Raw genomic sequence first — 22,121 nt, 5'->3', positions numbered from 1 at the left:
TGGAAGGAAGGTCGAGGGTTCGATCCTTCCGCGTTGTTTATATTTCAACTCATCACTCGTTAGTGAGTGCTATTCCCCCATACAACGTCTATGGATAACTTTGTATCAAAGGTGAGATATACAAGAGCGTGTGCCCGTCCAGCTAATTCCCAACGAGACCCAATCAAAGCGCAACAGGGCTAGGGTCAATCTTCTTCCCCTTTGCGTCCAAATTACCCTCAATCCCCTTCTTCACATGCTGCGCATAGTCGACATTGAACGCCTCGACACCACTCCCCACACCCATCGAAGCCTTGTCTCCAAAGAAGTACGTGCTGTTGGACTGGCTTGCTGCGATAGCCTTGAGTTGTTCGAGGCGTTTAATTTCGATGAGGGCTGCGAGGGCGCGTTGTTTGTCTTCTGGGCTTGGTTCCTCCGAGTTGGAAAGGGAGCGAGCGATTTCGGTGACTTGTTGTGCGAGGGCGGAGGCTTCCATTAGGGATTGTTGTTTCCTGAGGAGGGGTTAGTGGTGAGAAATGAGGAGAGGAAAGTCACGTACCGTGCTTCGGCTTCTCGCACGACGGTTTTGAAGGCTGCATCGGCTTCGTTCGATTTGGCTTGGAGCTGCCAGAATACTCAATAACTGATCGGGACACAAATGAAGAGGAAACACGTACGTGACCCTCACTCTCCAGAATGACACGCTGCTTCATACCCTCCGCCACGTTGATCTGAGCTTGCGTGTCGAGCATCTGCTTCCTCCTGTTCCTCTCCGCTTCCATTTGCAGCTCGAGTTGTCGCTACAAAAACCGCGAGTTCAGGTCTCAAAATCCCAATTGCCAAAAGGTGCAAACGAACCTCGACTTCCCGGTTGGCAGGTTGGAAGTTCTGAATCTCGAACCTCGTGCATTCCACACCCCAACCTTGTATCGAGTTCCCGATGACCTGGTTCAGTCGTTTGTTCAGCTCGTTACGGTCGGCGATGACTTGGTCGTAGGTGAATGAGCCGAGTACGGATCGAACTGCGGAGGTTCCGGTGTTCTTGACGTTTTCAGCTACGTTTGAGACTGCGAAGCATGACTGTAGCGTTTGGGGGTGAGTGGTGCGTATACTATGTAGAGAAGGCTGTGGAACGCACCTTGTAACTGTCAGTTACTCGATAGAATAACGAGCCTGAACATGTCACTGGGACGTTATCCGAGGTGTAGCCCGGGAGGTTGGGGATGGCAATGGAGGTTTCCCGCATGTCCACGTTCAGGACCGTATGAACGACCGGAATGGCGATGTTCAAACCAGGTTTGAGCGGTACAGGATTCCGCCCGAAACTATACCGTCCCATACACATTCGTTAGCTCGCAGATTTACGCTTCAAACAAAAGATAGAGACGCACGTTAACCGCCATCCCTCATGCGCTTGCTCAATGATAGTGATGAAATTCCTCCGAGACTGTAATTGGCCACCCGCAAGTCGAGGTCTGAGCAAAGCTCGAGAACGTGGGTCCATAGCTGCTCGTCGGAGCAGTACCGCGCCTGCCGTTCGTGCCAGCGCAGCCGTCGTCGGTGAATGAGACAACGAACTCAAGGTACGCGTTGATACTGTCGAAAGGCTCATCGTCGTCGAGGTTCAAAAGTGAAAGCCGAGACTAGAAGAGTCTTGAATGTCGTCAGAAAATGGTAATGAAAATCTTGAAGATCTTTATCCTTTCGGATATATGTAGTTGGGTGGTCGATGGATTCCTATTGTCCTGGGCATGCTCGTTATATAGGCGGTATTGAGTTGTATCGAGTCAAGGGCAGGCCGGAAGGACACGACAGCACAGGTCGAGGATTTAATTTGCTGTGCCGACCAAGTGCCGACTTGACGCGTCAGCCGGAAATTGATGCATTGATGGATGATCGTGGGCCCGGTCCCTTGGGCGCTAATCTGCTCCTCAAAATATCTCACACTGAGAACATAACAAATGGCCCTTGAGCCTGAAATAGCACGAAACAGCCCAATTCAAACGATGAAGAAAGGGTTCACCCATATTTTTTTTTCATCAGGTCGAGAGGAATGGATCTGATCAAAATAGCACTGTAAAGAGCTCGAGCGCAAATGATGGCCAACTGGGGAGACGCCCAATCTGGTTGACCATTGGGACAGAGACCCTGGTCGCCCGAGTTGTCTATATTCAAGGACTTCAGAGGAAGGAGAGAAGTCTCGCGAGAAGGTCCTAGATCATCGATATCCCTGAGCCAGAAATCAGGTGCGCGTTGACACGGTTGATCTTGTCTTAGTCTATCCGAAGAGTAGGCTCTATCTTCCACTTCTTCTCCAAAGACGCTGATCACATAAACTGCATAGGGAGGACGGCTGGGTGATAGGGAAACCTGAGACTCGGTACGCCTACGTCCCTGGAATGGACAGGGGCTTTGTGACCCCATTTGGCGGACGCCAGGGGCGTGGGATTCTAGCGCCAACCGAGCCAGCCGAGTCTCCGACAGGACCGACACCAGTACTTCTCCTAGCTCATAACCTCGTCGTTCTGACGAAAATGGCGACTCGCCCTGACTCTTCCTCAGACATTCACGGGAAAACAAACGCCCTTCTTCCATCAAACGACGGGATAGCCACCCAACCACTCCCTTATGAAATCTTGGAAAACATCTTCGACTCACTTGGCTACATCCAACTACATCTCGCATTTTCGGATATAGAGCACACGAATAGCATAGTCCGCGTCTGCCGATCCTGGAGATATGTCCTTGACACATCGCCTCACCTCTGGGCTCGAGTTGTGATCGACTTTGGGATTCTGGAGGCCACACGGGAAGAAGAGCGGGTTTCAAGGTCGAAGTTCTCGAGGTTTCTTGCCAGATGCTTCGAGCGCTCGAAAGACGCACTGCTTCTCGTAGATATTCAGGGACACAGGGAACCACCGCACCCTAAAAGTATGGAGGCCTGGAGGGGGTTGTTTGAGTTGATCTTCAAGGAGAGACATCGATTGACCGGCGCACTCGACTCCTATTGCGTTCGCACCCTATTTCCTTCACGTACGGATGACGGCGACTGTTCATTCCCTTTGGTCACATCACTTCGCGCTAACTGGATGGACTTTCTCCTGGGATTCCCTTCGGTCGCCTTACCTGCCTTGCACACATTGTGGTTGGACGACCTGCCCCGCTACATGGAAAGGTTCAACCATCTCCACCACGGCACCTTTGAAGACACTATCGCATTCATGGACAAGTACAAACACCAGATACAGACCCTCGTCGTCAGTATACAGCACGGTCGTGACAGCCTTGTCTCTAATTGCTCGGACGTTGCGGTATTCCTAATGGAGTGGGGCGAGGTTGTGAAAGATCCCGCCCTCAAACGATTATGCATCGATATAAAACGGCGTTCAACCAGCCAACACATCTCGGTGGAACATTGGGAGCGTCCGGGGTCGTCTATTTTCCCCACAATCGAAGAGTTAGAGATCACGGGTCAACCGAGCACCATTACCTCGTTTCTGACCTGGATGGACCTCCCCCACCTTCGAAGGCTCGACCTTACCATCAACCCCAGCGGTACTTGGTCACGCGATCGATGGTTGGAGGGAGAATGGGCAGAGCTGGGACCCGCCCTCGTTGCTTTCGCCCGCCGCAAAAGCTCAAGGCAAAGCTTGCGGTCAATAGTCATCTGCAATACGAAGTACCTCACGGTGAACTCGTCCACGATGATCCCTTTCCTCGAAGAAATCGGGCCACTCCCAGAGCTTCGGGATTTACATCTACTCCCGCACCCCGACTTGAAGGTCCAGCCGGCTTCCAACCTTGAAGAAGGCGCAGCAGTCGTCACCCGACAACTATTCCCCAAGCTTGCCCACGTCACGATTTTCTAATCGTCTGTCATATTATATTTTCACTGGTGGTCCTGAGTCTGTAAGCACAACGTGCGTTCCATGGAATTCTGTAAATTACATAGCAATCATGTTGCTAAAACGTGCTTTCTACCAGTGCAATCACAAATGTTAGAACTCAGCTAGAACTGGACAGGGTCCCTCGCCACTCGAGTTACACCTTGTACTCTTCCCACACTGAACCACCAGCACACGAGTCTGCAACGCGTCCACACCGCAAACATCCAAGGTTCGAACCACTTGCGTATCTCCACAACTCAAAAGTGCTGAACATTGCAAACCATTCCTCTAATTAGACCTTCAAATCCTCACCATTCAACATTATTCATGGATTGGACACCGGCAGACACCCAGAAACTGCTGGATCGTTTTCGACAGGGAGGGCAGGTGTCAGATTCTGAACGACAATCCTTTCCAACCGCTCTCCATGCGCTTTCTCAGAAACTGGAGGAATTGAAGCGCGAAGTCCACCTGCTAGAGCTCGGGACGAACCTGCTGAAATCCGCCCAGTCGCCATTCCGAAGGATCCCTCCAGAGATTCTGTGCCGTATCCTGGCCCATGTATGTGCCACAGAAGGAATGGTCGTGGCACCGTCACATCGATCGAGACGGGCTCCCCCATGGAACATCGGCGCTGTTTGCAAGCACTGGCGGGACGTGGTTTATTCTACTCCCGGCCTTTGGACCAGACTCACAATTCAGTCCGCTGAGTTGGTCATGTATGGCAAGCGGCACTCGGGTAGTCTCCCTCCCAAGTTCATGGACTCGCTCTTAGCGGGTAGCTTGCCCCTCTTCGTCGACATCCAGCCAGTAGTTTACGTGGAAGCCGGTGGCAGGGAAGCGCGACCTGAATTCGGACTGAGACACACGATGTATCGCCAGTTGGCCACTTTGCTCCGAAGATGGTCGGGAGAGATTATGGGAACGCTCTTGCGCGAGTGCTGCTTGTCCGCAGGTGTCGATAAGAACTCGTCACTCCCCTTGCCGATGATAGACAAGCTCAGCGATCTACGCACAGAAATCGTCGATACGTTCAGGGAGATGAACGTCACCCTCGAGATGCCGAAACTACGCCACGTCGTGGTTGGGGACATGGAGAATTCAGGAACCTGGCACGAACCGGAGGACATGTTCGAATTCCCTCCTGCAGCAAGATGGTGCTGGGATTTTCTTGGTACCCACGCCAGCAGCCTGCGCACCCTCGAGTTCGTGGATTGGGGAAGGGTGTTGGAAGTGTTTTCATTCATCGCGGAATGCCCTTCGGATAAATACTTCCTCGCAAACATCGAACAAATAGGCTTTTCATCGTGGGCCTACGGTGCTGTCCTTCGCCCACGTTCTGAACAGAACCTTCGGGAAGAGGAGGTCCCCGCAACCCTGTTTCCGCGTGTCCGTCACGTCTGGATGACTGGAAAAGCCTCTCATGTCACAGGCTACCTGATGAGAATACAGGCGCCCTCCATCAAGTCGCTGAAGATCACGGTCGCGGACGATGAAGAGATCGTCCCAGCGCTCTCAACCTTCCTCAGAAACTCCCGTTGCCACGAAACTCTTCAGTCCCTCTATTTGAAGGGGGTCAATCCACAGGTCACCATTCAAATGCTGAGCCAACTCCCGAACCTTCGCGAGTTGGTTCTTCCCGAATTACCTCTAGAGGTCGAATCCGCCTTGGAAGCCGCCACCGACCTGGCACCCAAACTAGGGAGGTTGGACATCGTCCCGAAGAAAAACGGCCCCGGGGGCTCTCGTCCTGTAGAGCCTGACAGACTCGTCAAGCTCCTGGCCTCTCGCCATGATGGCAGACGTGTCTACTCGTTTGTATCCTACAACAGGACGTGGGCGTTCGTGGAAGGGTGCAATGTCTCCGGCTTCCCGAAGGACGAGTTTGTTTGGAAGGCAGAGCCTGTAGACGCTTTTAGGTTTTGAGGATCTGGTGTTCCTTATTTAACGTAGTCGGAATAACAACCTTCGTACCAGTTGTCGCTGTTGGAAGGGCGATTAAATACCCAAGGGATAGACTCGTGAACCAGTCGGTTCGGTCCCCTCAGTCCGAATGATGGTGGTGTTGATTGATGATGTCGGAGAATCAAAAAGGTGAGGGTACCGAACCGACTGGTCAGAACGGGGACACTTATGCCACAGATTTTAAGCCTGGGAACAGGGGGACTTCCCTAAGAGGGCAGGCCGCCGCTTGGCCGTCCATTGGCCGCGCGGCAGGCCTCGATCGTGTCGTACATTGGTGGGGCCAGGTCTCGGTTCGGTTGATGTCATCAGCTCGGGGCTGATCGCCCGTTCGTTCGGGCCATCTTATCAACATCTTATCTTATCTGTCACGTGAGCGCCAGGCACCGCGCCCAAACGCGTCTTTGGGCTTGCCCAAACGGGCGTCGAACGTTGACCGCTCAACAGCAAAATTAATCAACGCTCGCTTGCTCGCTTCCCCTCTTATCTAAATGAGCTGCGCCGTCCACAGTCCCGATCTATTTGACGCCTACCCCTCTCTCTCCCGCTGGACTGACTGGACAACCGAAGCACGACGACGTCGAGCGCGCAAACGCGAACGAGAATTCGGAGATGGCGGGGTGGATTCTGGCTGGGAGGGGAGAGCTACCGGTTGGTTTGGGAGGAGCTGGCTGACATTGGACTGCACCCGGTGCGTGACATCTCGAGAGCGCCCATTTATCTGACTGAATGCTGCCCTCCAGATAAGTCGTGCTTCTTTCCAGCGCGATCGAGGTCGAACGACCGGGAGCAGTAGCTCCCAGATTTCGATTTCAACCCTTCACGTTGGGTCTGGATATAAGCAACCCACCGCCCCCACTTTCTCCTCTACGTTGTGCTCGCGTCGTCGCTGTCGCGCTTCCGCTCCAACGCACCTGGTTTCAGACCTCGTACCAGAGGGCCCAGGTGCGGCGGAATGTCGAGTCGCTCGACGCTCAGCGCTTGCACGTCAGAGAACTCACCCCCAACTCTCCCGTTTGCTTGAGTGTGCCGCTTTTGCCCGCTGTCGGTACCTCATGCTGCATGCACGTCAGCATGTAGTTTTTCTTTTCGCGACATGCTATGCCTCATTGAGCCTGAACCGGCGATCGTTAGGACTGGCCAATTTCCAACGGTCTACAGATGGTCCTTTGACCCTCGACCGAGGTGAGCCCCTGGTTGATTGTCTTTCTAATGAACGGATGATACTGACCCTCTGTTTCCAGATTCTGGCTTGCCGATTGACGGCATTTGTATGGCCCAGCGACGACTTTGGGGTCATAGCTATTCACCCGCCCTTTTAGGTGTGTTATGCTGCTTTTCAACGATAGACTGAAATTCAACCATTTGTTTATAGCGACTTGACTTTCGGCTTTCGACAACTAGGACCAGCTAGTGCACAGAGTCAGTGCACGGAGTCAGGAAATAATGCAGCGCGGTTGTTTCGGGTTCGCCTGACTACGGTAAGAGCAAGTAAACACAATGACTGGGTGGGTTTAAGGGTTCTCGTTCGGGGCATTGAGTACTGACTTTGCGAAAACAGGTCGTTGGAACTTACGGTGCGGTGCGTTGGTTTTACTTGGGCACGCCTGAGAGCATATAACCGACGACTGGACAAATGTAAGCATGGGTATCTCTCGCCCTCTGGAGCTCCTCCAACGTAGGCGTTGAGGCCATCGGGCGGGCTTAGTTGCTTCGACTCTTGATTTCGGAGGTATGTCATAAATTCCAACTCCTTCGCCGAATCCATTGGAGTCCAAACCACAATTAGTATTAGCAGTCAATCGATAGGCTATTCTAATTACTAGACAATGATGTATAAAGTAATTTGAGGACTGAAAAAGTAGTAAATATTAGAACTAGTAGACATGAGGGCCTCGATTTCTTCGAGCCACAGTACCCGCTTCCTGGTACTTCTTGCGGATGGCGTTGAAGAGCGGGGTACATCCCTTCACATATGAAGGGTAGTCAGCAAGGAATCTTGCCTCATCACAAGCGTAGCTGTGCGTGGAAGGTAAGTCTTCTGACGTCAAACAAGCAATGAGACGTACACATTGATGAACTCTTCAGCAATTACTTTCCGGAGGTGGTAGAGCTGGCGTTGCTTCTGGGGGACATCTCCCTTGCTCAGCTCTTTGAGCGGGCGACGATGGTTACGAGAAGGATCAGGGAAGTCCCAATCTCTCACAACCTGGCGCCATGCATCAGGACCCATCCCACGGATTTCTGGAATAATGACGAGGGATTGAGTGTTGAATACTGTGACAGTAGGAGGGGATGGGGACGGCTGGTTTGGTTTTCGGTGGATGGTTTGACGCTTGTCGGTGTTTGATTGATACAAGGGCACTGGGTGGGACAGTACTGAGTTGTATGGCGTGTCGGAAGCAGGAGTTTGATGATAGACAGGTGGATACGGGTGTGGTGGTGCTGGGAATCTGTTAAATGCGCTGACAGGTGGACTTGGTTGCGGATATGGAGGACATTCGGATTGCTTGCGGCGTGCATTCACGAGGCTCATCGGTGAAAGCCAAATGCATGTCTTCCGGCATTGCACTCTTCCTGCCCGTGGTTGGTGCCTCATTGATGCAATGTTGGGTTTTCTCCATCTCCCACTCCATCGCCCGTCTCTTCTCCTCTGCAACGATGGGTGCTAGCCACCCTTGAGCACGCCGGATGTGACCGAGATAAGAGTCAATGGTGGCCTTGATTTTGCCGCCTTCCTCCTGAGCTCGTTGACAGCGTGCGTTGACTTCTTCAAAGTTACCGCGAGGGATGTTTGGTTTCCGGTTCCCTCGGGTTTGATTTTTGGCTGGCTCTACATTGTCCTGTGTGCGGATAGGCGGCATAGCATGGGCAAGTGGAAGAACAGTATCGAGAATTGTCACAGTTGTATACGTGAGGAGCCAACAGGGAATTAGCCAGCTCATCTTGAAATTCCATGTCTCAGATTCATCGGATCCACCATCCTCGGACAGTTGCTCAGGGTCAAGTTCAAAGCTAATGACGGATCACATTAAATTGACCAGAAAACATACACACAAGCTACCAGAAGGCAAGGGAGCGAAGAAGAGGTCTAGGTACCTAAATCTTTCAAAATATCGGACAATGAAGGAGGATCAGGAGACGATGACAACGACGACAGTATAGTAAGTGGTGTGCTGCCTGGTGCAGTGACGGGTTGAGGAAACACCATAATTGGGATGTATGGTTCAATTGGAACCCGACGGGAGCGCCTGCGAGAGCGATAGAAGTCGGCAACTTTGTCAGGTGCCACATTCTCGAGAATAGGGCCGGGGATCCAAAAACGGATAGGGAAAACAAAGTCGACGGGATGTGGTGGTTGGTCCAAATGGAGCTTCTGCATGACTACGTTGACAGCTGCACGAACGGCGGACGTTGGGCGTACATCGATCTGATAGTCGTCCAAGGAGGTGGTGGTCCCGATTTTGTTCTTCGAGGTGATGATGTGTGCGATGGAACTGACACCCATGCCCTCGGAAAGAGAAAGGGACTGCGCTACAGCTACCTGTAAAGCAAGCTCCATCAATTACCTACAAATCGTAAACACAGACAGCCTACCTGACACAACTGCCGCGTAGCGAGGGCTGGCCAAATGTACTTCCGACAGAGGGACACCGGTTCATGGCAGTTGAAAAGTTCCCAGGAAGCTGCAGACAAAGCAGCTGTATCCGGGAGCTTAAAAAGCCATTCAGCAGGGTTTGGAGGCGAGTATGGGTTGTCGGAAGTGTTGGAGGTGGTTGGGTAGGTGTATAGGTTGATAGTCTTGAGACTAGGAAACGAAGTGCTTATGTTGGAAGCGAGGCTGGGCTGGCGACGATGGAGTGTTCCTTCTGGGTTCTTGGACAGGATGTCCCGGAGGCATTGACGCCAGGTGGAAAGGTACTTGCGATGTTGCGCGGGATGCAGGTCGTCAATTGTGGAGTACAAAGCCTTAATAGACAATGTCCGGCAGAGGTCCATGGCTGTTGCTGTACCACAGCCTTTCAACCCGGCCTATGCAACATGAACACAAGGAAATTCATGCCAGGGAAATGACACACACCTGTTCGTAGTCCCCGCCGAGAAGTATAGCAAGTAAAATAAAAGCTCCCCGGTCAAAAACCCCATCGCTTTTCTCCTTCAACATGCCCTCCGTGAAAACATCAACCGTGGTGGGAAGTTCATCGGCCGATTCTTGACGGGAGCTAGCAATGCTAATATATTAGGAGTTTGAAGCACTCATAACAATAGAAGTACTCACGTTCGTAAGACATTTAGGCCGCCAAATGCGAATACATCACTATCCTCCGTCCAGATGAAGTCAACCCAATTCTGGTCACTCCACCAACCGAGCTCCGCTTCTGCTTCCCCAGGAGCCTATTGGCAGTGGCAAATAAGTCGACAGGTCATATAAATTTGAGCCAATCATACACGTACCTTGAACGAGTAGAATCCAAACGCCGAAATAAGTCTTTCAAAATCTTCCACCATCCAATGATCTACCGGTCGGACGGATGTTCCTCGTTTAACGGAAGGGCGATGCGGACCATCGAATACGAAAATAAAGACTGCAGGTGATTTGGCCAGCAGTGACAGACGTTTGAAGAGAAGAAAGAGGGCCGGGTTTTTGCCGAGTGAGGCTAGTGAGGCCCCTCGTTGGATGGAGCGTGTTATTGCCATTTCCGTTGCATACATCCAGCTCCTAGGAGGCGTTAATTAGAGTTGAAAGAATCGAAAAAAAGGCTACGCACTCAGCATCTACCCCAACCACCATATCATTTCCACGCTGCTCCTTGCACCGCATACCCTCAACTGTCAGAAATTCGACGAACGAGCGTTGTTCCCCAACCCAAGATACAAGCTAAGAAATGGATAAGCGGTCATATGGCACATAGTAAGAGTGACGACTTACGTTCCAAAAGCCTTTGATACCCATTCTGTTACGCGACTGTAGAGTTCGAGATGTGGCGGGGTGTCACGGTAGTTGTCGAAATGTCGGTTTGACGGCGAAAAGGGGTCTTCCATTGCTCTTTTATTTGCTTTGGACGTCTAAGACATTGTCTATGCAGGCGGGGCATCGTTCAGACCGATTCAAATCGCGATGGAGAGGTTTTCACGAAGCTTGAGCTGATACATGGCCACGCACGTTGAGCGCAAGGTTCGAATCAACGTCGCAAATGCGGAGTTTGAATTCACTTCCCAGATAGGGCACCCATCCCCTATCCGGCTCATCGTCGCGCGACGCGCTGAAGGCCTCGGGATACAGAGGATTCATTGAATTATGCAAGGTCAACAATATTGGGCAGTTTTTGTAATCTGTAACGCGTCATGAGAGTGCAAGATACTTCCCCTACAGGCTGTAGTTGTGTATACGGCTGTCCGAATTCCAAGAACCCTCAGTGAAGGTCAAATTCCGGAGACTGACAAGTCGTATGGTTGACTTTGAGGCCCTATCAAACGGCGGTTAGCACAAAAGCCAGTGGAAAGTTAAAATTGTGTTAAAATTGATTAAAAATCGAACTTTTTAATCAATTTTAAGGCCGGCTAGCGCCCAAACTCGAGCGAGAATCGAGATCTGGAAGCACGGAAATTTGAAGCATTGACCCTGAGGCCTGAGTTCTTAGTCCCGGTACTAGTCGTCTACTATACACCCACAGACATTGTGAGATGATATCTACTAAATCAGTCCTCTCATACTCCAATACCCTTTGGGTCTGGTGGCCAGGTCTAATGACCCGTAAACCAACGATCGTCGATGAATTTATAATGAAAACTACTTGAACTTGGAAGTCCCTCTGCAATTCGTCAGATTTTGATGGAGACTGGTCTCCATTCAACGTGCTTCTGGTTAGGATAACATTTAATAGTAAATTTGTTTTCGTCGAGGGACCGTACAGGTTGCGCAGAGGTAATGGGATGTGAAGTCGGACTTCGACTACTCGACGACTAGTCCAAACAGTAACCGAGGGTCGACGCCAAGCTCTCCGATACCGATTCTCGTCATTGATGAACTGGCCATCAGTCAGTCCGTCCGCCAAACGAACAGCTCTTGAACAGCTCGTCTGTCCGAGCCAGGTCGGTTCTCATTTCGTGGACACGTACGATCTGCCGATAGGCGAGATCGCTTTTACACTGTTTTACGATCCTCCGTTAAAACAGCCCTACGAATAGCTACTTTTGGCGGGCACCATCAGTGGATAAGTGATCCCATCACCCTCTTTCGTCAGAACCGAGCTGGTTCACGAGCCTACCCAAGGGATGGACTTATGAAGCCGGACCTGAGCATGGGAGTCTGATCAAAGTTTGATGACGGCATCATCGGCATGAGGGAGCGTGGTGGCCAATTACGGCGAGGCCACTTTCCCTACTTGACCACCACCACTGCCCTGCCAAATTCACTCGACCGCCAGCTGCTCAACGACGACGACGAGAACAATATGCCACCACGACCTGCCTCGGCTGTACGTCTAGAATCCCCTAACTTCATGCGGTCGACATCTCGGATTTGAGAGACGGCTTCTGCTGACCCTTGAAGAGAACCCTGGCTCACAAGACCTCAAATGACAGATGACGATGAAGCGCATACATCGTGAAATTGCCGATATACAGAAGGAAGATTTGGGTGGCATGAAGCTGGCACCGAGCGAAGACAATGTTCACGTGTGGAAGGGCACAATACCCGGGCCCGAGGGAAGCGTCTACGAGGGCGGATTGTTCGACATAGAGGTCATATTGCCTTCGGATTATCCGTGAGTTCTCGCCATAGAATTCTTACAATGACTTTACATTGAGCACCGTTCGCCCAGGTTCTCTGCTCCCAAGGCGATGTTCAAAACGAAGTGAGTAGCCCTGGCCGCGTGCAGTGCAAATTGCGCTTCTAATAACCAACGTCTCCACCAGGATATACCACATGAACGTACGCAAATCGATGTCTGTATGCCATGGCAGACCGTAACGACTGCCTTCCTGGACAGATCTCAGAGAGCGGCAACATTTGTATCGACATCCTCAAAAACAACTGGTCACCAGCTCTATCATTATTCAAGCTGATGCTTTCTTTATCCTCTTTATTAACGGACCCCAATCCTAGTGCGTGACATCTATTTACGGCTTAGACTGCTGTTTGACGTCCCCTGTATGCTGACGCGAATTGGAACTGCCCCCTCTCGATAACCAGGAGACCCGCTTGGTACGCCCTTGTATACCAATTTCCGAGGCTCCTTGGCTGATTGTCCCTTTAGTCCCCTCAATTGCGACACAATACACGCGAAATCGAAAGCAACACGATTCGACGGCACGTGAATGGACCGCGATGTACGCCAAACCCAAGCCGAAGCCAGGCTTGCCCCCAGCCTCCAGACCACCTGCAGCACCTGCCCGTGCAACAACGTCATCACACCAAGCCTCGGGTTCAGGTGCCTCAAGGATAGGCGCAGCGGTATCCCTTGCTGCGCGTTCACTGGGTTTGACGTCGGGCTCTGCATCCACCCCGGCTTCAGCATCGAGCTCTGCTGCTCCATCAGGCTCCTCGACGCCTGTCGTGATAGACCTGTCCTCTGACGATGATGCGGTCGCACCAAGCTCGAGATCCAAGCGCAAACGACCGTCCGCGTCTGCCACATCCACGTCCGCATCGACAGGGGCTTCCTCCTCTTCCTCACAACCAAGGCGCCAACAGCCCGTCGTTGTAGAGCTGTTAGACTCTGACTCCGAGAACGAGGTGGCAGGTATCGTTGGGAATGATACCGCGCCGTCGAGGAATAGAAAGCGACGACGAGTAGCACCTGGGGAAAGGGAAGTTATTGAGATCGATTGACCTCTTGTTCGTATTTAACGCGTTTGGTTCCGCGTTGTATTCTTTATCTCTTCTCTCCTCATTATTTTGCTAGTTGCATCAATCATCCGCTTAGTGTTTCTTGGTCTCGCCGTTGTTTCTGGTATACAGGAGGTGAGGCTAAAACTTGAGACTCGGACGTGAACCGAGTCTGGACACGACCCAAGGAAAGAGAAGCTCTTGCTCTTCGTTGTTCTATCTTGCATCAAGATTAGAAAATATATTAATAGACATTCATCTACTCGAACATAACACCTAATGACCAGAGAATCAGTCACCGAAACGGTATAGCGCAACTAAACAAACGAGGGACCGCTCACCACAACAATTCTTCGCGCCACACATGCAAGGTTCATAAATCTTGTCAGTCTTTGCCATCTCGCTCACCCTCGCCTTTGCCTCATCCGCATCCATACCAGTATAGTTGAAGCAGATCTCTTCGTAAGGGTCGATGTCGCGGTCGGTAAAAACGGTGAGGAGGGGTTTCTCTTTGTTCGCCTCATTGATAAAGCATGGGTGGATCTTGCAGTTGGGGTCACAGGAGTGGTTCTAGATTTCGTTCATCAGCTGAGGCTACGAGAATGGAAGGAGTGACGACAAACGTACCAGGAAGCGAGTGAACTGTATGCCAAGTTTCAGTAGTGTTACTTGTGACACGATTGTTTCCACGTACATTCCCAACATTGAACGCATCCACGACGTATTTGTTGTCCCATTCCTCTGCTTCTTCCGGTGTCAAATTCGCTTTGAGGAACCAAAAGTCAAGGTTGAACAGGTATGTGCGTCCGAACTTGTTATACACCCTGAGCGAGATTAGAGCGTTCAATCAGACTTCCGCATCGAGAGAGCAATTGAGAGCAAAAACAACGCACTTGCCACGCTCGTCACCCTCCTCATCAGTCAACAGCTCGCCAGAATACACGCCCAAAAATGTTCCCTTGGGTATCTTCTTTGGACCAGCGAACACTCCCCATCCTTTATGTTTGGTCTTCTGAATGGAGACCTGCACCTTCCTCCCATTCTGTACCACCTATTATCCAAGAACGCCAATCATTAGTTACCGTCCGCAGAAAGAATTAAACCAACACAAGAGACCCACCCGATTGACACAGTCCTGATCGCACCCACAAAGCGCATTACACTCCACGATCGGCTCCTGGAACTCTGGATGCCTCAACCTCCCCTTCTTGTCATACATGAAATCATTCACTTGCCCCGGCGGGCCTTCTGGGTCCAAAAGCTTCTTCTGCCTCCTCAGACACGCACACGACTTGGTGCACCTGCCTACACAATCGCACCCCTCGAGATTCTTCACGTCAGGCGGGGGAACATTGTCCGAATGCCACATCTGGTTCGAGTAGTGGAACTCCCAGGGCGGGGCCGGCTCGTCGTCGATGTTGTTGATGATGTCGATGGGAGGAGCGTCGGGCTCGTCTTGCACAGTGTGTTCTTGGATGAAGGCTTTGAAGAGGTCGCGCATACCGGCGAGGAGGTGCATGTCTTTCGTGTTGTTAATCCCGTCTTGAAGAGAATGGGGAAGGTCGCGTGCGTAGTAGACCTCGAAAGGGGTGTTTTGGAGGTGGAGGCGGTAGTCGTGGAATGTGAGCTGTTGGAATCCGGACGCGCCTGTACGTGCTGGTGTCGTCACCGCTGCGGCCTTGAACTTCTCAATGCGCGCGGTCTTGGATTCGAGAGGTGGAGGTGGTTGGCCAGGAACAAGGGCCAGTTCATCATCATCGTCCTCGTCATTAGCAACATCGAATTCACTGTTGTCCTGGTCTTCTGGTGTGGAGGGTGACCCTTCATCTTCATCTGAAGAGGGTTGTCGACTGGGCTCTCCGTTCGCAATATCTTGGCTTCCAAGGGCGACCGTGATGTCCTCAATCTCAGCAGACGATTGCCGTGAAGGTACCAACAGGTCGTCAACCTCCATAGCGGCATTCTCATCACTGGTGCCCACTTCTTCAGGTCCAGTCAATGGAAGCGTAGGAAGATCATCATCCTCATCCTCCATCCCTTCCTCCCGGCTATGCACGCCCACAGCAGTTGTCATGCTCGTTCCCAGTACAGGAACGGCCTTGGTCGCTGACGACGGCAAAACCACAGCTGAAGATGGTGTACTCTTGGCCGAAGTGTCCCTGCTCTCTTGTTCTTCAGATGAACCTCGGGATTCACCGCCGCGGGTTTCGGTGAAGCTTTTATCGGGGCTGACGGTGGGGTTGGAAGTGGGTGCTAGAGGCACAGACGCAATCGAAGGTGTCACAGGGGCCTGAGAAGCCGGTCGAGGAATGGGGACAGGGGTGGAAGCAGCAACGCGACTGCGCTCTTGCTCTAATAGCTCCTTCAACTTGGATCCCTTTGAGGCATCCTTCACGCTTGAGCCGATAGCAGTCGATGTGGAGACAGCAGGTTCGAGTGCAGGGGCTTTAGTTCCACCTGCAACATGTGGGTCAGAGAGTATAGCAGTGGCATTGGCCCTGGCCGTACCTGTGGTGGCAGTGGTCGAAGAGGTGGCTACCAAAGTCGGTGGTGGGGCCGGAGGTCGGACAGGAAGGGGAGGCAATGGCGCAGTGGCAGTGGCGGTGACTGTTGAAGGGGGGTTCAAGTTAGACTCTGCCCACGACACCCCTCCCACTGGAGCAGTTGCAGAGGCTTTCCCAGCATCGTCGTCAGAATCATCCAGCGTGAATGGATCGTCCTTGGATCCAAAGCCAGAGAGCTTGACCACAGGCACAACTGACTGCCGTTTCTTTTTGACCTTCTTCTTCTCCTTCTTGGACCTCTGAGCTTCGGCGTTCTGTGTGAATGCACCTGCGACATCCATTTGTCGTTCTGCTCGCTGTTTTCCCTTCTGAAAGGATACAGTCAGCGAGCCTCCTCTGAGAATAAGATATACAACATACTTTGTCTGCAGCGATAGCAGGAGAGAACGGCTGTTGCTTCACGGTGCTCGGCCCTGCCTCGGTCGGCGTCGCAGCGCGACTTCTGCTCCTCGCAAAGGCACTTACACTGAAACCTAAAGCCTCTTCCATGCCCCGCATGTCAGGTTCAATTACGTGGTGTTCGGGAGGGGCATACTCGTCTTGATTTCCATCAAAATCGGACGGCGTATACGCCATTGTGGCATCTCCCTCGTTGGTGGTCCTTGAAATGGGTCCCGGTCGTGATGCAACAAAGCCATCCAACGTGCTTTGCTTGGTCGGACTACTAGGTCGCGATTGAACGTAGCCATCCAGCGTTGTTTGTTTGGCTGGACTGGCGGGGCGGCGTGTGGTTGATGTGGAGGGCCCGGGGTCGGCGGGTTGGTCTGTAGATCTTATGCTGGGACGATTGGCGCTAGTACCTTGCTGCTGCTGTAGGGCGTTGTTCAGGCTTGCAGCGAAATTATCCCATCCCTGGCTCCCTTCTCTTCCAGCGCCATTTGTTGTCTTCTTAGCAGGGGAGAAAAGAGCAGAAAAACTTGATGGCCCGGCTTGTTTACCTGTGTCGCTCTTTCTCGGGGGAGGTTTCTTGACTTTAGTAGTGGAAGGGCGAGGTAGAAGGGGAGCTTCATCTTCGTCGGAAGATATACAGATAACGCTAGGGGAACGCCGAGTACGATCGGCAGTGGAAGGCCCGGTCCAAGCATTCGAGGTTGAGGTAACAGATGGACGTGGACGAGCAACAACTGGACGCAGTCGACGAACCCGGCCATAATTAGGACCTCCAGTCGACTTCCTTGCTAAGGTTCTTCTCGGTTGTTTCTCAGTAGATGTCGAACCACTGGGTGAGCTGCGACTGGAGCCAGCAGATGGATTCTCTGCCAGTAGTGGTCGCGATGCAGAGCTTGCAGACGGAGCGGCCTCAGATCCAAGTGATTTGGCAGAAGGGGGAACACGTTTTTTGCCAGTTGACTTTCGTGCAGTCTGATGAGCTCGCGAAGGGTGGTCCTGAGGGGACGAGTCGTGTTCAGTGACAACCGTAGCCGGCTCGTCATCATCGCCTGAATCGTCAGTCAGCTCGAGCACAATATGGCTTGTCCGTGGTTTCCGAGTTGAGTTCGTGTCCGATTGTGGGTTTGAGCCTGAAAGCGACCTAGTCAAACGAGATGACTGGCTTTAGAATCACCAACCTACCATTAGCTGCAGTTTGTCGCTGTGAAGAGGTCGATGCAACAGGTGCACGTTCACGCTGTGACAGCGTGTCGGCAGAAGGGTTGAGGCGATTAGAAGTAGAACCTGCAAATTCATTATAACCATGACACGGAAAGAAAATGCCGAAGCTCACCGCTATCCAATGTCTTCTGCCTTTTCAACGGCCGTTGCTCCACCAAAGGAACTTGATCCCGAACGCGATTCGCGCTCGCCGACGAAGGCCGGCTAATATGAGTCGGACTGGACGCTTCTGCCCGCTGTTGCAGAATGGCTTCCACAATCCCGGTTCCAGAGCCGCCTACAGTGTTGGATCTTCCCCCAATCTGGCTCTCGGGTGGCCTTTTCATTAACGATGGACGATAAAGGGGCCGCTTTCCAGTATATTGTGTTGGCCTCGGCGGGCTTAGTTGGTCGACTTGCTCTTCGTCATCCTCACCGTCGTCGTCGTCGTCCTCATCGTCGATGTCTGAACCAGCTCGCTCTACAGGGATTCAGGGACTTATCGTCAGATAATATCACTTAACACGTACGAGTTGGAAGAACCTCCCACCCAGGTAATGCAGAATCTTGCTCTTCTCGCATACGGGCTGGTTTGTAGTCGTGGACAACTGAACAAGCAGTTTAACGTCGCTTGCGATTCACGATTTCGTGAATCCCTATTGCCTATTCAGAATCGATTCAAAAGTTATAAACTTCTTCAGACTCTAGATTTCAAGAAAAGCGAGGTCGATCAGAAATTGTGAGTAGCGCGTGGTTCAGGCTCAAGCTTCACGCTCTGGGACAGCTGAGGCGCCGAGATCAGCTCGTGGGAATGTGATGCGCCATCAGGGCACGGGCCGTTAACCGTGTTTAAGCGCCCTCGGAACCCTCAAGAGGCTGGGAATCAGGACATTGGTGCAGCGAGATGTTAATACGTATGCTCGCCAGAACTAATATTATTGAAACCACAACGCCACCTACTTAGCGCACGTCCACGCATTTCCCATAACACACCCACTTTCCTGGATCTATCCGAAAGCGCTTAATGACCCTGCGGTAAATCCGAGATCGTGTTTCGAAGCATTCCTTAAGTTATACCACAGAACATCTTAGTCAGATAACCCATTCTCTTGAGGCCATCAAGGAAGGGCTTTCTCTAGAAGAAAATACCTCTGAATATACGGGATGAGTCCATCAAGGCGCATCAGTGTCCGTTTTTACAACGGCACTCATGTGGGCATCGTGCCACGACCATAACATTGCGGTCCTACGACTTCTTAGTTGCGAAGCAATTGACGTGAACTGCACCGACAAAAGGGGTCTCTCTACCCTAATGCATGCCGCGGAATGTGGTAATCAGGACATCGTCGACCTACTCCTTCAGTCGGGGAAGGTAGACAGTGGTCTCAGGTGCTTGAATGGACGAACTGCAGTCTCCTATGCTGCTGAGAATGGACACGTAGTGATTGTGCGTAGATTAGAAGCATATGTGTGCGGTACCCAAGCGAAGCGGAGGCGGATCGTTTAAAGTACGGAGAATATATTTATTTATCAAGGACAGGTTGCATAACCCGTCCAATCCAACCTTTGATTTCTACGCCAGCAGTTCATGGACGTATTCCCCACGGGGTTTAATGGTATACGCAAACGGTAGAGGATGACTGTTGAGAAAGCCGCACCCAGCTTTAGTTTGTCCTGCCTCCCCAAGCTCAGAAAGAGAAAAGACGCACCTAATCATCCCCGAGGAAAACTTCGGTTCCACAGGTATCGGTCGCCCATTCTCATCCAATCCAGGCGAAATATCAAACAAATTAAGGATCGTAGCCATAGTAATGAAGAGTTGTTGTTCAGCCATGAATCTACCAGGGCACACTCTCCGGCCATATCCAAAGGCAGAGGAGAGAGGGTGGCACGAGGCGAATTGCTGGTCGTCATTTGAAGAGGTTTGCATGAACCTGTCGGGGTTGAAGGACATGGGATCTGGGAAGATCTCAGGGTCGTGGAGGATCGTCCTTTCCAAGCGGAGGGTAAGAAAATTACAGGGATAGGATGTGAGTGCTGTGATACTGACCAGGTATTCCCAATTACCAACGTTCCAGCAGGGATGAAATATCCGTTGTATTCATCATCTTTGGATAGCATGTGCGGAAGTCCTAACGGAGCAACCGGATTCCACCTATCCGAAGAAGTGAGTTATACTTCTGGGCATCAAGCATACGAACACGCTTTCGGATACGAACCTTAACACTTCTTTAACTATCGCGTTCATATACGGAAGAGACGCTCGATCACGTTGGTGAGGTAGTCTTCCATGCCCAACCACTTCATCCAGCTCTGCCTGGGCTCGAGCGGATACGTGTGGGTGAAGGACCATTGCTAGGATGAACGTCGTCAGGCTCGAAATCGTCTGTTAAGCAACGAAAGTCCACCGTTAGCGAAGAGCTCTTAACAAAGATGGTAAGAGACTTACACTTTCCGCTCCCGCTGCATAGGCTAATCCAGCACAGTTCCGGATGATCTCCAATTGAGAGTTACGGTCAGACTTGTTCTCACACTTGGAAATGAGATTGGATACGAAGGAGGGTTGAGCTGTTCCAGACGCCTTCAGAAATATCAGCATCTGACCTGTCCAGACGACCACAGAGATACCCACCAGCGCTCGGAGTACCATTTCGAATGGCGCGTCTCGCATCGAATACACTGCACGCCGCCATTCTTTAGCTTGGCGGAGAAAACCAGATCCGGGACACCACTCGCTAGGTTGAACGATCAGATTTTTCTCTTTTAGCAAAGCTGGACGATCATCGATCAACCTACGGTAGGTATTTCACTGTAGTATGCCCTTTAAGTCATTTTGGCATCTCTCCGAAATGACAAAGTAAACTCACACAGTGGTAAAAATTCGACCAAGTACTCGCCAGGTTTAGCCGCTTTCGCCATCCCCTCGAGTGCCTTCTCCGCGACGGTAATAAACCTCTCGCTCTCATTCTTGTCTTCGATCCCATAGACAACTCCCATGGTCACTCCAGCGGCGTTCCTGTTAATATCCGTGTATCAATCACACAGGGCTAGATGTCAGCAACGACAGCATGATCGACGGTTACGGAGGCAAACTGACAGTCGAAGGTGATCCCGCAGGTTTTGAGGGGATCGTAGCAGCCTTCGGGCAAGGAGTTTGGCTTGGTGCTCGTGCGTCGCGGAGTAGGATGGGACAGCGACCTGTTGGAACTCTTGATGGAACATCTTACGATGGGCTTTCCATCTCTCGCCTGGAGTCATGGTACAAAATGAATGGACAAGCGACGCTGGCAAATTGGTACTTCTGCGAGATCTCACCGTAGGGCATGTGTCCGAAGCTCCAGTCCCAGTCTTGTCTGTAAAAGGTCTCAGTGAGTGGACGCACAAGACAAAGATGCGAGGGAGAGAGAGAACTCGCAATTCGTTAATCATAATAGATCGCCTGCGCCCAGAGTAATACGCGGACCTCTTTTCGAACAAGTCGTTTGCGGTCTGAAACGAGTTGACAAACAGCAAGGGTTGCCCTAAAACCGTCATGTAAACCAAGTCGCCTAGTCAAAGACGGGGGTGAGAGATCAAGGACAACAAATGCACCAATGGGCACTGACCATATTTCTGTGCCAGATCGTAATAAGCCGAGGATTCATTATCGCGTGCGAGGTCAAGAAGATTCCCAATAACCGGTCGAGGTTTGGGCCCAGGAGGATAAGGCAGGCGATTCGGATTTCTCCAAGCCCTGCCCTGATTTCCCCGGCGAAGAATCCTACGCAAGAGCACCAAGCCGCCAAGCGAGAGGAGTCCATATACGTGTAGAGGAAGGAGGGAAGCGAGGAAAGAGGTCATCGCTGACGGGTCGGACTAACCGAGAACTCGACGCGTCGCAGAGGTCGGAGTAACGCAAGTCGACTGGGAAGCTGGGGAATTTCTGCCGATAGCTCGCGATTGAGTATACTTATATTGGCACAAGTTGGGGTTAACCCCGTTTGTGTCCGTTTAGAATTGGCAAAATGCCGACTGCTCTAGCACGAACAGGGTCGCGAGTCCCTGGCGACAGACTCTAATCATAGCGTGGAGGCGAATGGGAAATAATCAGGAACAATAATGAAAGCCTTTTATAACAAATCGGGGGAACCACTCACTCATATGTATAGACATTCAAACTCTGTTTGGGTCACTCGGACTGGCTAGCTCGCGCGATATTCTGTCCCAAACACAGAGAATGGCATTGGGAATTACGCCACAGGGCTCCCATTCACCCGTCTTAACTGACAGACATACAGTAGGAGCCCGGAGAGGTCGGGTTTGTGGAAG

The 22,121-nt window shown here is 51.7% G+C and overlaps 8 protein-coding genes across 8 annotated transcripts; 3 read left to right on the top strand and 5 right to left on the bottom strand.

The window, feature by feature from the left end:
* Positions 1-163: 163 nt before the first annotated feature.
* CC1G_12304 (stomatin family protein) lies at positions 164-1,679 on the bottom strand (the record flags this gene model as incomplete). The annotated part of the gene is made up of 6 exons (XM_001834725.2): positions 1,371-1,679; positions 1,118-1,304; positions 838-1,059; positions 657-779; positions 539-603; positions 164-491 (listed from the first exon to the last, which is right to left on the bottom strand). The coding sequence occupies exons 1-6, from the start codon at positions 1,481-1,483 to the stop codon at positions 164-166; spliced, it is 1,038 nt and encodes a 345-aa protein (XP_001834777.1). The 5' UTR covers positions 1,484-1,679.
* Positions 1,680-2,513: 834 nt separating this feature from the next.
* Positions 2,514-3,848, top strand: CC1G_12303 (hypothetical protein; the record flags this gene model as incomplete). The annotated part of the gene is made up of 1 exon (XM_001834724.1): positions 2,514-3,848. One exon carries the CDS (start codon positions 2,514-2,516, stop codon positions 3,846-3,848), a length of 1,335 nt encoding a protein of 444 aa, XP_001834776.1.
* Positions 3,849-4,193: 345 nt separating this feature from the next.
* CC1G_12302 (hypothetical protein) lies at positions 4,194-5,792 on the top strand (the record flags this gene model as incomplete). Its single annotated transcript, XM_001834723.1, has 1 exon — positions 4,194-5,792. One exon carries the CDS (start codon positions 4,194-4,196, stop codon positions 5,790-5,792), a length of 1,599 nt encoding a protein of 532 aa, XP_001834775.1.
* Positions 5,793-7,705: 1,913 nt separating this feature from the next.
* CC1G_15398 (hypothetical protein) lies at positions 7,706-8,692 on the bottom strand (the record flags this gene model as incomplete). The annotated part of the gene is made up of 3 exons (XM_002910074.1): positions 7,706-7,847; positions 7,898-8,273; positions 8,299-8,692. 3 exons carry the CDS (start codon positions 8,690-8,692, stop codon positions 7,706-7,708), a joined length of 912 nt encoding a protein of 303 aa, XP_002910120.1.
* A 227-nt stretch (positions 8,693-8,919) lies between these two features.
* On the bottom strand, positions 8,920-10,782 carry CC1G_15397 (hypothetical protein; the record flags this gene model as incomplete). Its single annotated transcript, XM_002910073.1, has 7 exons — positions 8,920-9,372; positions 9,426-9,860; positions 9,910-10,051; positions 10,108-10,223; positions 10,284-10,548; positions 10,598-10,707; positions 10,759-10,782. The coding sequence occupies 7 exons, from the start codon at positions 10,780-10,782 to the stop codon at positions 8,920-8,922; spliced, it is 1,545 nt and encodes a 514-aa protein (XP_002910119.1).
* Positions 10,783-12,169: 1,387 nt separating this feature from the next.
* Positions 12,170-13,762, top strand: CC1G_12393 (ubiquitin conjugating enzyme E2; the record flags this gene model as incomplete). Its single annotated transcript, XM_001834721.2, has 6 exons — positions 12,170-12,307; positions 12,414-12,595; positions 12,653-12,685; positions 12,747-12,780; positions 12,937-12,967; positions 13,088-13,762. The coding sequence occupies 6 exons, from the start codon at positions 12,170-12,172 to the stop codon at positions 13,660-13,662; spliced, it is 993 nt and encodes a 330-aa protein (XP_001834773.2). The 3' UTR covers positions 13,663-13,762.
* A 156-nt stretch (positions 13,763-13,918) lies between these two features.
* On the bottom strand, positions 13,919-18,792 carry CC1G_12392 (hypothetical protein; the record flags this gene model as incomplete). Its single annotated transcript, XM_001834720.2, has 11 exons — positions 13,919-13,935; positions 14,001-14,229; positions 14,354-14,483; positions 14,553-14,710; positions 14,780-16,116; positions 16,168-16,531; positions 16,584-17,662; positions 17,796-17,850; positions 18,116-18,294; positions 18,344-18,421; positions 18,783-18,792. The coding sequence occupies 11 exons, from the start codon at positions 18,790-18,792 to the stop codon at positions 13,919-13,921; spliced, it is 3,636 nt and encodes a 1,211-aa protein (XP_001834772.2).
* Positions 18,793-19,386: 594 nt separating this feature from the next.
* CC1G_12391 (O-methylsterigmatocystin oxidoreductase) lies at positions 19,387-21,653 on the bottom strand (the record flags this gene model as incomplete). Its single annotated transcript, XM_001834719.2, has 10 exons — positions 19,387-19,453; positions 19,523-19,804; positions 19,864-19,968; positions 20,033-20,199; positions 20,263-20,492; positions 20,681-20,829; positions 20,911-21,061; positions 21,129-21,166; positions 21,196-21,334; positions 21,419-21,653. The coding sequence occupies 10 exons, from the start codon at positions 21,651-21,653 to the stop codon at positions 19,387-19,389; spliced, it is 1,563 nt and encodes a 520-aa protein (XP_001834771.2).
* Between the last annotated feature and the right edge of the window lie 468 nt (positions 21,654-22,121).

The sequence above is a fragment of the Coprinopsis cinerea genome, assembly GCF_000182895.1.
Source record: "Coprinopsis cinerea okayama7#130 chromosome 12 map unlocalized cont3.12, whole genome shotgun sequence".
NCBI lineage: Eukaryota > Fungi > Basidiomycota > Agaricomycetes > Agaricales > Psathyrellaceae > Coprinopsis > Coprinopsis cinerea.
This window is presented reverse-complemented; position numbering and strand designations above follow the sequence as displayed.